General features: G+C 39.1%; 2 protein-coding genes across 2 annotated transcripts; both read left to right on the forward strand.

The window, feature by feature from the left end:
* Positions 1 to 3,707: 3,707 nt before the first annotated feature.
* LOC104450446 lies at positions 3,708 to 6,542 on the forward strand. Its single transcript, XM_010065006.3, has 4 exons — positions 3,708 to 4,070; positions 4,960 to 5,062; positions 5,841 to 6,002; positions 6,154 to 6,542. The coding sequence occupies exons 1-4, from the start codon at positions 3,814 to 3,816 to the stop codon at positions 6,295 to 6,297; spliced, it is 666 nt and encodes a 221-aa protein (XP_010063308.1). The 5' UTR covers positions 3,708 to 3,813; the 3' UTR covers positions 6,298 to 6,542.
* Positions 6,543 to 8,785: 2,243 nt separating this feature from the next.
* LOC104450447 (ribonuclease P protein subunit p25-like protein) lies at positions 8,786 to 12,811 on the forward strand. Its single transcript, XM_010065007.3, has 9 exons — positions 8,786 to 8,946; positions 9,233 to 9,361; positions 10,009 to 10,089; positions 10,176 to 10,264; positions 10,375 to 10,449; positions 11,273 to 11,334; positions 11,418 to 11,480; positions 11,722 to 11,907; positions 12,419 to 12,811. Exons 2-9 carry the CDS (start codon positions 9,239 to 9,241, stop codon positions 12,493 to 12,495), a joined length of 756 nt encoding a protein of 251 aa, XP_010063309.1. The 5' UTR covers positions 8,786 to 8,946; positions 9,233 to 9,238; the 3' UTR covers positions 12,496 to 12,811.
* The last annotated feature ends 785 nt before the right edge of the window (positions 12,812 to 13,596 follow it).

Raw genomic sequence — 13,596 nt, forward strand, 5'->3', positions numbered from 1 at the left:
ATGATCACGAAATCCGTGAGGTCAGAGAAAAGCTAACGATCGAGGATGATGCTGTTTCGGCTTGGACGAATATCCCATTTCAATCATCCCAATGACTTAAAAACGATATGACTATTTCATTAGACTGCGGGGCTTATGGTGATGATTCGGAACAGGCGTTTTAATGGTGAATTTGGACAACCATCTACCAAGAGCGACCGGGTCAAATGCGTCCGGGTCTTGGATTCAAATCGGCCCTCCCGGTAGTTCGGGAGAGAAAGAGGATGCAAACTTACCTCAGTGAATTCTCTACCTTACATAGACATTTTCTTTAATAGGTCGTCGGGTCGTGGCTCACAAATGGCAATATTCGATGCGATACTCATGCAGATCGTCAGTGGATTAATGCGCTCTTCTTTGAACGGCTGGCGCTTCCACAATACGTAGTGCTCCACCGCGATCATATCGTTGTGTGGACCAATGCATGCATTGGCTTTTTTATTAGTAGAGACATCGTTGTAGTTGCCAATTAGATGGAATTCGAGTGGCATTCTAGACGCGATACCATCAAGTATGTTTCCTTTGCTGACAGCTCATTTTCAATGAGTTGATTCTATTTACTTATGACTGATTTCTTAATGAGTCATTCAAAAATTCCTTTATCACTTACCCTCCACTCTTAGACTCATCAAGAATTCTCGAGAGTGTCGCGTCACGACAATTTGAGACGTGTCACGCCTCACATTTTTATCTTGAGAATCAAACATAAGGTGCTAAACAAATTCAAATGTCATCCTTTCTCAATAGTTGGATTTCACAAATTTAATTTGGATTGTCAATTGCAAATATGTCTGATAGAAATTATGTTATTTTTTGGCGGTTCATTTTAATCATCCGTTTCAGTAGGAGTTATATACCACTCTTTACCATTGATTCCTTTTGAATGATTGCATCTCAGTGGTCTATCTAAACCCATATTAAGCTTATAGAATCTCATTTTCGCATAACACTGTTCACTTCTCTGATCTTCCCAAATTTATGTTTTATCTCTTTTCGATCCTTTGCTTTCATCTACATATATTCAGGGAGCTTTGATTAAATGGCAGACTCAAATTCACAACCAAACATTGCGTTTTCCCACGTTGAGTCCTCTTCTAAACCTGTATCAAAGGTTATAGAATCACGTTGGCTTTGGTGTCGGTTGCATAGAGTACAATTAACTTCCTGTGGCTTGGCCTATGGCCTTTGCCTCAGAGCATTTAATCGATGACCGAAGGCTTCTGTCTTAAGTTAGCATTCCGACCAAAGGCTTTCATCTTAAGAGAATTCCAAAGAGATATGAGCACGATGAAGAATAAAAATTCACAAGGGATCTTAATTCGCATAGATACATAATTCGTTTCCACGTTTCAAATATGGACAGAAGCATACAAGGCGAGTAGCACGGGCTTGGAATGGGATATCATTCGTCGATTCTATGATGACGAACCAAATGACTACAAAACAATAATGAGGGCTAATAATACAAATAGTACTTAATTGGGGCCTAAAGGTTGAAACAGAACACCGGTGGACATTGGGTTTGTAGTTGCACTTTGCAGATAAGCCAACTGGCAAGTCACGTATGGATCGCAGGAATATGGCCTAAATATCAGTAGCCGAGCCCACCCAAATGCTTTTTAGGGTTAATACCCTAAAAAACTTTAAACCTTATATACTTGTGACAAATTTATTTCAAACTATTTTTTTGACCATGAAAAATCCCAAACCGGTATATATATAACAAATTTACCCCGACTGATCATAAAAAATCATAAACTGGTACATTTATGATAAATTTACCTCAAATTAATTTATTCGACCGTAAAAAACCAAAATTAGTAAACTTATGACAAATATACCCTCCGCTAAATTGGATTAATATCACAAAAAAATTAACTATGACAAACGAATCGTAAAATCCCAAATTGGTATACTGGTCAGTTGTCATGTATCATTTAATTTGATAATTTAACAATAAAATTTAACGAAGACTAACATATGATAAATTTGTCACGAATGTACCAGTTTGGAGTAAATTTATCAAATGTGGATTTTTGGTGGTCAAAAAAATAGTTTGGGATAAATCTGTGACAAATGTATCAATTTGAGGTTTTTAAAGATATTAACCCTACTTTTTAAGGCCACTTGCGAAGGCATAGACTCTCTCTTAGCTCCTTCATATGCCATGCTCTTTAAAGTACAAAGATGAGACAATGTTAATAAATGGTCCATGAACTTTAACTTAATATATAACATAATCAAAATCATGAACTTTTAATTTATTTAATGTAATTCCTAAATTTTCTATACCTGCTCAATCTAGTCATTAAATTATAAGAAAATATTCAATATTGCTCTTGAACTTGAACTAATATAATAGTATTGAATATTTTCCTATTTACTGAAAAAAGTAATAGTTTATGGACCAAATTGAATATGTATTATAAGTTTATGGATTATCTCGAATAAATTAGTAATTCATGGATGACATTACATATCGGACTAAATTTCACGAACCGTATTGTATATTGGGCTAAAGTTTACATAATATTTGTGTCGTTATCTTTAAAATATATTTTCTGACTTTTTGACTCCAAAAAAATAATATTTACTGACTTAAGTATCCAAGTATTCTCGATTCCTTGATGGGTCGGAATTTGAAGACTTTCCCTTCAAGGGGTAGAGGTAGACGCCTGGGGCTTCGCTAGAAAATCGAGGATCCGCTTGTAACCTCTAATGAAAAATATAGCCTCATAAGCAAAAGCCCCTGTCATGATGAATCCTGCGATGTATTGGTGATGAGTATTGCTTGCAAGTAAAGTCTTTTTTTTTATCCCGGTTATTCTTGGAGTGTTAGGCCTAGTTTGATTCATCTTAGCTTTTTTTCCCTCGAAGGATTTTCTTCTCGCTTTCATTCCTTCCACTAGCTTTCCCTTTTGCCACTTTTTTAAACGAGCATACACTGTGTGGATCGTCAGTTTGGGATTGATATGGTTGGGCCGAGTTTTTAGGGCTCGCTTCGGAGCTCCTGGGATTATTACCCATCAATTCAAAATCGGATGCTCCTATTGACCTCTGTAATTTATTTCAAGGATTCTTTTAGAACTGTTAGAGACTCCTAAGATTTTTTTATAGTATATTTTCATTTTGTTAGAGACAGTTATTGTATTACTATTAATTACATATATTTATCAAGATGGTATGTTTATTTTTCTTGATCATGCATATCTTGATTGATATATATAACCTTAAATAGTCGTATTATAAAACATATCAAAATATACAGAAATTCCAGATTTCTCTCTTCCGTGGTATTATTTCACAACCGTTACATAAATTTTCCTCCCCACTTTATTTTTCGCATTCAAAATCAAATAAAAAAAAATTTTGGTCGAAAAATCAAATAAGACTTTGAATTCTCACGCCATCTCACTTTCTCGCGTTACATCAACTAAACCCGAACGCGGAATTTTCCAATCTTTGGCGTCTTCTCACGGACCAACTAATATGTGCTGTGGATACGGTGCGCTCAGTGCACATCAACCGTCGTGATCCGTATGACGAAATTTGACCCGCGATCTGACGGCTCAGATTTACCGATAGCAAATGCAAAATCCCTCCAGGCGCCTCTACAGGATCCCTTACAGGATCCTATAGGAAGAAGCCGTTAAATCCATAATAGAAGACAACGTTGGCGGCAGTGGAATCTGACAGCAAGCGCAGTTCCACGTTTCCACTAAGGAAACGCCACTATCCATCTCCACTCGCCGCCAGAAAACAATCTGAAAAGTCATGGCGATGCCGAGCGCTCTCTCTTTCCTCCTCCTCTTCTCCGCCGTCGCCGTCGGGGTGATCGCGCAGCCCCTGCCGCCGCCGAGGCATGACGGCTTCGTGTACACCGATCACCGAGTCGACCCGGACACGGTCGTCGTCGAGGCGTTCCTGGACCCGGTCTGCCCCGACAGCAGGGACGCCTGGCCTCCCCTCAAGCAGGCGCTTCAGTACTACGGCCCTCGCGTCTGGCTCGTCGTTCACTTGCTTCCCTTACCGTGCGTGAGCCTCGCTCCTCTAAGCTTTTTTCACTTACGTAGCTGTAGCTCGTTCGTCGCTAGTTCCAGTTTCGTGCTCGAGAAGGTCGAAGCTGAATCCGGCTTCGGTGGATTTAGCTTCGACGAACTTACCTCGACCACACGGAGCTGATTTTGGTTTTCTTTATCTGGGTTTGTTTTGTCCTGATTGGCCACTGAATTTGAATTACGGGTTTTAACCTGATCGGGTTACGAGTTACAACTCGTTTCATCGGTAAAAGTCTGGTTGCTTCGCTGTCCTTAGTTTCTTTTTTGTCTTTTTGGGAACTGCTCTGACGTTTGGATTTTAGTGCTCTCTCGCACTGAAAGGAAATTCATGCGGAGGTTCATAAATTCTACACGGAAGTGGATTCAATTTGAATTCGTGCGGGCATTTTGGATTTGCTTGGCTCAGAATGAAGGGGAAATCTGCTGACGCATGCCCTCATAAATGACGTTGGTTAATTCCCAGTGCATGTATCGTTCCAGTAAACCAAAGGAAGTAACCAAGATTCGGCAGGCTTACGAGCCTTCAAGTTCTTTCACAATCTTGTTACTGGCCACTAGTCATCAGGAAAGCAGAAGTTCTTGAGCCAAAAATATAAATAAATAAAATACAAATAAAGAAAGAAAGCGGAAGCTCACAGTTTGCACCATCCGTTCTAAGTTCCTGAATTTAGGAGGAATTTAATTTAATGATGTCTCCGATTCAGGAAAACCAACTGGAATCTGTGTCTATAAGCTCACCTTTTTCTCCCTGTTATGCATAAATATGGACCAAGTATGATCTGCAAAAGTTGTTTGATAGTGGTCAAATAATTGATACTTTAAAATGCTTGACAACATTTGGTTTTATTTTTTGTGCTTGCAGTTACCACGACAATGCATTTGTCGCATCTCGTGCTTTGCACATTGTAAACGCTCTGAATACTTCTGCTACATTCCAATTGCTGGAGATGTTTTTTAAGCAGCAGGTTGGTATTACTCACACTAATGCCTTGGCTATCTGTTAGGGAATCTCTGCTCTTGCTTTGCTTGCTGGGACATAAAACCCCATTTTATGAATATTTAACTGCAGCATCATCGTCTAGTTATTCTTATTGCACTTATGCTGTGATCAATGCGTTGAGTTTGATTGACACTATTTGCAATTGATGGACTTCACTCCTTGAAGTAGCTTTAGTAGAACAATTTATCCCTGTTGCATGCATTGGATGCACTACTGTCAAAACTCTAAAGTCAGGCTGCAAGATCCTTATGCTGCTGTTGGACTCTTGGACTTTGTTGCCCTAAACCTATCTTGCTCCATTTCTGGGTTTCTGCAGAGATTTAGTGAGTCCCTATTATGCTGATTGAATGGTTCCTTTGACTGGAGTTGAGGTTAGAATAGAGAACTAGGTTACAGAGGAACTCTCATGGTGTATATGTAAGAGAAGATTGTTAGATGCATGACTATGGCATCTAGCAAGATCTACCCACCACATGACTTTTATGATTGATTTCCCAGCATGTGTTCATCTGGTAGATCTAATGGTGCATAATTCCTTCTTCAATCCTGCCTCTTCAAATATACCTTGTTTCTGCACTATCTTTGTTGTGAGCCTGATTGAATCCGGAACGTGAGAGAAGTCAAAAGGTGGTAGTTGACGATGTTTCTGCCAATGAATACATCATCCTTCAATATGGTAAGCGCAAGGAATTCTTCCCTATGTAACATGTCACTGACTAAATTTCATCCATGCAATGAAACAGGAAACATTCTACAATGACCAGACAAAGAACATGTCAAGGGCTGCTATTGTGAAATCTGTCGTGATATTTGCCTCGCAAGTGGTTGGGAACTCCCACTACTCTAGCATAGCATCGGGCTTCAACGACCGGCAAACTGATCTCAAAACAAGGGTATCTTTCAAGGTAAAAACAGACCAACCACCTTTTCTTTTGCCATTAATAAATAAAATCATAGCCTTAACAAGACAACTCGCATTACCTTTGAAAGATTCATATCTATTATCAGGGGTCCATCATTTCCTGATACGTTTCCATATATGCTTTTGCTGTGCAGTATAGTACTTCGAAAGGAGTGTCTGCAACTCCGTCATTCTTCCTAAACGGATTCTTACTGCCCAATGCTGGCTCCCCTATAGATTACAATAAATGGAGGAGCTTTATCGATCCACTGATTGCTGCACAGGGACAAAGGAAATAGGAAACCATTCACTTTTCCGAGCGAAAAAATCCAGTTCTACAATATATCACAGTATGTTGTACTTTGCTCGATATGCGTTTAATTCTGTTTCTGTAGAGAAGCAGAGCTTCCGGGTTCTCTCGGTTGAATGCAGTCATCTATCTGACTAGTAAAGTTCTGGTTATCACACTCTTGACTTGCGAAATATGTCACTAAACATAAACATGGTCTTAGTAACAAGTGTCTTATTACTTGATAGTAGGAAAGATCGCGTGTTGAACTGCTTTAGACGTTGATAAGAGAGACAATCCGAATGGTGAAAGAAAGTCAAATTTCCAATGAGGGGGACTGCTTGCGCCTCGGAGCTAATGCTAGTCTTTGGCTCTGTGCAAAGTGCGCATGGATAGACTACGAGCACCGATTTGGGAGGCAGAAAAGGTAGAAGAGGGCATGAAATTCTGTTGACCTTTTCCTCAGAATTTACGTTGGGCTTCCCGTTTTGATGGGACTTATCACATTTCAATGCCTCACAATTTTCGTCTCTGAAAGTGTAGAAGGGCCCATGTATCAAAAAGGGTCTCGAAGTCGCGTGCCTTGCAAACTGTAAATGTGAATTCCGCGTGGACGATGGAGCAAAAAGCTAGAGTTTGTTTGGGTCACTTGGACGAAAGTTCTTGGAAAAGAGTCCATCCTATATAAACGGAAGCGTGAGCACTTGTCGGTCCGTCATATTCGCGCAAGAAAGAGAGGTCACTGCTGCTTTAGGATTGAGTAAATAGTAACACCACAAGCCAGCTATTGTCCGCTATAAGCTTAAATCGGAAAAAAAAAAACGACTTTCTCTTTTGGTAGGAAGAAAATTACTTTCCCTAAATTACTGAACAAATAGGAATTTCATGGAAACAAATTTCAGTGAAATAAATACATCCGAATATTTGGGGCATTTATGCTGAGATACGACTTTTCCTAAAAAAAATTGACTGAATCTGGAAGTGGAAGCACGGACTATGGTTTCCTCTCCTTCATATTACCAAGAGAAAAAAAAGAGTTCTCTTGTATCAAATTGATTTTTTAAGTGACAGTAATCATAGTGTTTCCCAAAGATAGGGGTTCTAAATTCAAAATTCAATTGAAGCGGCGGTCTTAGCGTTCTCTTTTTTTTTTCTTTTTTTTAGTGGTCTTTTAGAGTTCAATCACAACCAAGTTACACAAATAACTTAATCCGCCCCGGTTCTTATTTTACAGGTAATTTGCGTTTTCTCCCTAGAAATGGGCTAATTAATTAAGTATGACAATTTGACAAAAAAAAAGGTTTAACAAAGATACAAGACAAGTAGATTATTACGTAAAATTAAAAAAATATAAGTACTTATAATTACACACTTATCCACAATTACTGTTCACACCTTTCGATTCTGCACTAATCCGCCTTTGATGTTTAAATGAGTTATCGTAGTTGCATTTTCCCATTACATCTCCATTTGCAACTTTTTCGATAATTCGCTTGAAGTGTGTACGAATTCTATCTAAAAAATGGTATCCTAATTTATTCGCATGAAAAGATAAATTCAATTATGCATTTGGAAAGCCGATTAGCCAATTCAATTAAATTACAAGAAGAAGAAAGAACGAGCTAAGTAACATTTTATTGATAATCTCCAATTTTCTATCTTTAGAAAGATCAATGAGGAAATTTGTTGATGGCCTATTCTTTTTTTCAAAAGCATAGTATGATTTCACAAAATTTATAAAATAAAAAATGTTTGCCTCACTTATTTTCAGAAGAGATTAATAAAAAAAAATCCATCAAAATCTCAAACTATGCCTATTGTAATACATTTACACAATTTTTTTTTTTGTAACATCAAAACCTCAAATTATGTTTAAAATGACATTTTCTCTAAATTTGTTCTTATGACATAAAAACCTCAAAGTTGTATTTATATGATACATTTTTCTGCCGTTAAGATTTTATTAGATAATCTTTTAGTAAAAAAAAAAACAGTCATTTTAATTTTACTTAGGACGCGTGAGTGTGCCATGTCAACTTTGTTTGCTTCATGGCATCTATGTAAGAAGATTTTAAATAATTTTCATTAATAAAATTTGGACGAAGGGTGAATGTATTATATAAGTAATGGATGTATTATATAAGTACTAGTTTTATGATTTTTTACATCATAGAAAAATTTAAAATAAATGTATCATAATTGGCGTAATTTAGGTTTTTTGGTGGTTCTTATCCTAAAGATACCTATGGAAATTTGATCATGCTTTAACACAAATATTGCAAATGGAAAATAATATAATAACTAAAAATAACTTTTTATTCAATCCCTAAAAATTAAAAAATAGCTTTTCATCCCCCGGATTAAAGCGAATTTTGAGGGGAGAAAAATAGTAGTTTTTTTAAAGTCGAGGGGGGCAAGATTTCGCCGAGTCCGTGTGGCTGGCGTGCGTGCGTGCGTGCGTGCGTGCGTGTAGGTAAGTTTGGTTTGGCTCCTCTCAGGGCTTCCCCCTCCCTCTCCACCCCACCCCGCGCCCCCTATATAAGGTGGGCACTCCCTGGGCGAGCGGTTTTAGGGCGTCAAGAGAAGAAACAAGCCGTTGAAGAGGGCTCTCTCTCTATCCGTGCGCACCCAAAATACACAAACTCTATCCGTGCGAGAGGTAACGCTCCCCCCTCCTCCCCTCGATTCGCCGTCTCAATCCCTAGCCGCCGCCGCCGCCGCCGCCGCCGCCGCCGCTTCTTCGTCGTCGCCGCGGTGTTCCGCCGCCGGGCGGCCTCGAGAGGCGCCGGCGCGCCGTCGAGCTCGGTTTCCGCGTGCAGATCGAGGCTCCTCGGCTGTGATTTCGGGATGTTTGCCTTTGAGGCTTCGCTTTTCGTTTTTCGTTTTTCGTTTTTTTTTTTTTTTTTGGTTTTTTTATATGTGTTTTTTTTTTCGGATGGTGACAGGAGAAGATGGATCGTTACCAGAGAGTGGAGAAACCAAAGGCCGACACACCGATTGACGAGAATGAGATTCGTATCACCAGCCAGGGCAGGATGCGGAGCTACATCACCTACGCCATGGGCCTGCTTCAGGTACCCTCGTGTGTTTCCCTGCTCCGTTTTTTGTTTTTTCGTTTTTTGGGAGCTTGAAGGTGATGGTTTCTCCCTGTTGAAACAATTTCTTGGGGTTCCTGCTTCGAGATTTGCGGTATTAGCTGCATTTGGATGTTTTGGCGGTGCCGCTAACGTGGTCGTGTGAAATTATGTGCCGTGTGCGCTGATTAGGTAATACGCGCTGAGGTGAACATGATGCATGTGGATGTTCTGGTAATGTTTTTAGGTTAGTTTTTGAAGTTGCATGTAACGATAGCTTTTAGGATGTCCAGAGATGTTATTGTGCACTATTTATGAAGTACGAGCACGAGGGAGGGAGTAGGGGGAATATTTTGTTCTGGTTAAAAGCATGGGTACGAGAATTATATTTCAAATCTAGCTGTTAACATGGGGTTTCGATGTGTTAATGGACGTTCACGGATTGTTTACCATTCTTCACTGTCTATGAACATCTGTGTAAGTTATGCTGAGGAAGAAGTCTGTGCAGTTATGTTAGCGCGATTTCATATGTGCATGCTTTTTCAATGGCCGTGCGATTGGTAATAGGAAATTAAGCTATAATTTCATTGGCTATCGTGCAATATATTCTGTTTCAATTGGTTTATCTTTTGCGTTGTGTTGTCTAGGAGAAAGGTTCAAATGAAATTGTCTTTAAGGCAATGGGAAGAGCTATTAACAAGACTGTGACCATAGTGGAGCTTATCAAGGTATGTGTTTGGGTAGGTGTTCCCTTAAATGTACAGCTCTTATTCTATTATTGAGATAAATTTGTTCCTTGTGACAATGCGTGCAGAGGAGAATTGTGGGTCTTCATCAGATAACAACTATTGGATCTACAGATATAACTGATACCTGGGAACCGCTTGAGGAAGGACTCCTCCCGTAAGATCACTATCGAATTGAAAATAAGAGACTCATATTTTGAGTTTTTACACAGGTTGCGACCTGCATTTTCACATATTTCCTATGGGTGTTCTTTTTTGTTTGTCTAGATTGGAGACTACAAGGCATGTGTCAATGATTACGATAACCCTGTCGAAGAATGAATTGGATACTTCATCTGTTGGGTGAGTCTGAATCCATTGTGCTTTGATTGATTTTATTGCATTACTTGTCGGTAATGAAATTCTATAAGTGTGCATATTGGTTTGTTCCTTTCTGTGAATTTTCTCGTACCATATTTTACCAGGTCTACTGCTCTTGTAAAGTTCATTCTATTAAAGTTTATATGAGCATCGATAATTTCTGAAATGCAAACTCAGTACTGTAATCCGATCGACATATTTTTGCTTCATTAAATACTATGTGGGTTTTCTTGTTCTGTTTTTCCCCCTGATCTTGTTATATCATGTGAGAGAGATATCTGAGGTTTGAGTATGCATTCAATAGTTCAAACGCTTTGTGTAGGAATGTTTGAGAATGCATGGTTAAGTTCAGCACTCTAATAGAACTTTTTTATTTGATTACGAGTTTCCATCTTTCAGGATATTATAATTGTTACTTAGTTGGAATACAAAGTTAAATTTCACTCGTACAGTGAGTTCTGCTTCATGAATGTAATATTCCTTTGCCATTGAGGGATTGGATTGCCATTGTGTCTAAAGAAGTTACTGTGACATTTTGAATATGATGGATAATCTCTTTGAATTAACCTCAGCCCATAATTCCTTTCTGATGAAGATGACCTCGTTCTCTTTGGATATAGCTGAAAAGGAGCTTTTCCCCTTCTTGTGTTACACTATATGTCCTGGCTACATATTTCATTAAAAGCATGCTGTTAGCAATTTCTTGACAAGTTTTTGTTTATTCAGAGAATTTACTCCTTGAAATGGAATTTTTATTCGCTGTATCTGCCGTATCTCATTAGCCCCTCGATGCTGTTTAATTCAGGTATCAGCTTCCATTACCTGCAGAACAAGTGAAGGCCCTGGGGGAGTTTGAAAATGAAGGAGGTTATTTGATACTCTATGACCTAGATTGACGAGACACTTTTTTGCTCATGACAATGGTTAAAAATTATTTTTCTCAACTGCAGAGGGCTATCCAAATGGTCGAGAAAGGATCAACAGTGGTAGAGGAAGACCAAGAGGGGGTAGAGGTAAGTATAGTTTTTTCTGTGATCATGTACCTCTTAGCAGATATTGACTAGTTTCTGGAGAAGTCCAGCATGATTGTATGGGTCAAGACTTATGATTAGCAATCAATTGTATCTGGCTTATTAACCAATCTCTTCTCGTTATTTACTGAAATTTACCTAAGTATCCGGAGTTCTTGAAGGTGTTTTTTATCTCAGTGTGGTTGGAAATCTATGATGTGAATAGCTGTGCTGTCATTTTTAGGTAATGGTTTCATGAATGCTGATTATGACGACGGCGGTTGGGAAAACAACCGAGGATATGCCAGAGGCAGGGGTCGAGGAAGAGGCCGTGGTTTCCGTGGACGTGGAAGAGGAGGGTATAATGGTCCTCAGGCTGATATACAGCAAGATGGCGGATATTATCAGGAGCCTCCTGCTCGAGGCCGCGGTATGATTTTAATTTATTTGCTCCATTAAGTGCTCTTCATCGCACTTCATCAGTTCACATTGTATGAAGGCTTATTTCATTTCATTGCACTGTTTTATTCCCTTCCTTGGGGAACATACTGTGATAAGCGGTTGTTAATGACGTTGTTTGGTTGCTGGAGTTGGTTGGCATTAGATATCTTGCATTGAAATTATAAAAACTTCAAACTTTTAATTTTGGAAAATGACATGTTTCGTGTGAATTGTACATATCGGGACATATCTTTCCATACTATCCTTTTTCCTCATCATGGTCCTCAAAATTTGGAAAAAATGAAGATTGCAGAAAGATGCACTGTTACTTGGTTCTGTTGGGGTTTACTGGTTCCATTGGGTTGAATAGTTGATTGTCACGCTGTTTCTTTGGCAAGGCCTCCTGTGAAATTTTTAACACGTGCAAGTTAAGTAGGAGATCTACATTCTGTCTATTATGGATGTGAGTCTTGACGCTCCTGCATCATGCTTTGTGATAGGTCGTGGTCGTGGGAGGGGGACTCGTGGAAGGGGGCGTGGCTTCAGATCAAACCGACCAATCCAAGCAGCTGCCTAAAGGTGTTCGATGTCTCTTGGAAGTTAGGAGCAATGGTGGATGCCTTCTCTATCTCTATGTTTATCATATTTTAGGTTTTTTTTCCCCATCAACAGTAGGATGTCGCTGTGTAACTGTTTCGGAGACACTAGTAACTTAGAACTCACCCAAGCTTCCTTTGTTTTTTACCCCCTTTTTTTCCGCCGAAGTTGTAGGTTATATGGTGAGCGTTGTCGTTTTTCCCATCTTTATTTATCAGTGGCACATTCTTTTAATTGATTCTTGCTTTTTTTAGAAGAAAATTTGTTACATGGAAGTGTTGGGAGCATTGGGAGTTCCTTCTTTCTTCGCATCTGCATGTTTTTGGTATCTCTAATTCCTATGAAGCACATGAAACGTGGGCTGGTGCATATTGAGTCATCTTTTACAATCTGATAATGGGGTGTTCCTGTTTTCCTTCCCAAATTGGAAATGAGCAGAAAACTGGTAAGTTCGCTGCACTCTGATTTGATATTTTCAGAGCACGGGTTTCTAGAGTGAAGGCAACTTGAGCTCAATGGGGTCCTATTTTTCGGATTGGAGTGTGACGTAGAGTGCTTGATATGCTGGTTGTCATTTCAAGGTTCGATCACATTGGTGGAAACTGACATATTACAGAGCAGTCGGGCCCTGCACTCGATCTGAAATTTGTTTCATTGTAACTGGGTGAAAAGGACGCGTTCATTCGGTGAAGTGCCCGTGCTCATGAAACTTGCTGCTGTGTATGTTTGAAGTGTAGGGGAAGTGAAGAGAACGTGTAGAAAGTTAACATGTGCTGCTTTTGCAATTGAAATTGAGTAATTTTTTATAGGTAAGAAATTCACGTGCAGGATTTCCTCGATTTTTATTTGTAGGAATTCCATGTATTCCAATTCAAGTGAGCTATTTAGTGAAATTGAATGTTTCAATAGCTCCGCAACTGAATAAAATTTTGGTGATGTAATCGTACATGGGGAAGGTAATTGAAGAAATTGACATCGGAGTAAAGTGCTTTGGGGAGTTTATGGCATGTTTGGTATGCTCGCGCACGTCTCGCATGGGTTTTGATAGGAAGTTCCTTTTTTTTTTTTTATCAAGTTATGT

The sequence above is a fragment of the Eucalyptus grandis genome, chromosome 6 (assembly GCF_016545825.1).
Source record: "Eucalyptus grandis isolate ANBG69807.140 chromosome 6, ASM1654582v1, whole genome shotgun sequence".
NCBI classification, from domain to species: domain Eukaryota; kingdom Viridiplantae; phylum Streptophyta; class Magnoliopsida; order Myrtales; family Myrtaceae; genus Eucalyptus; species Eucalyptus grandis.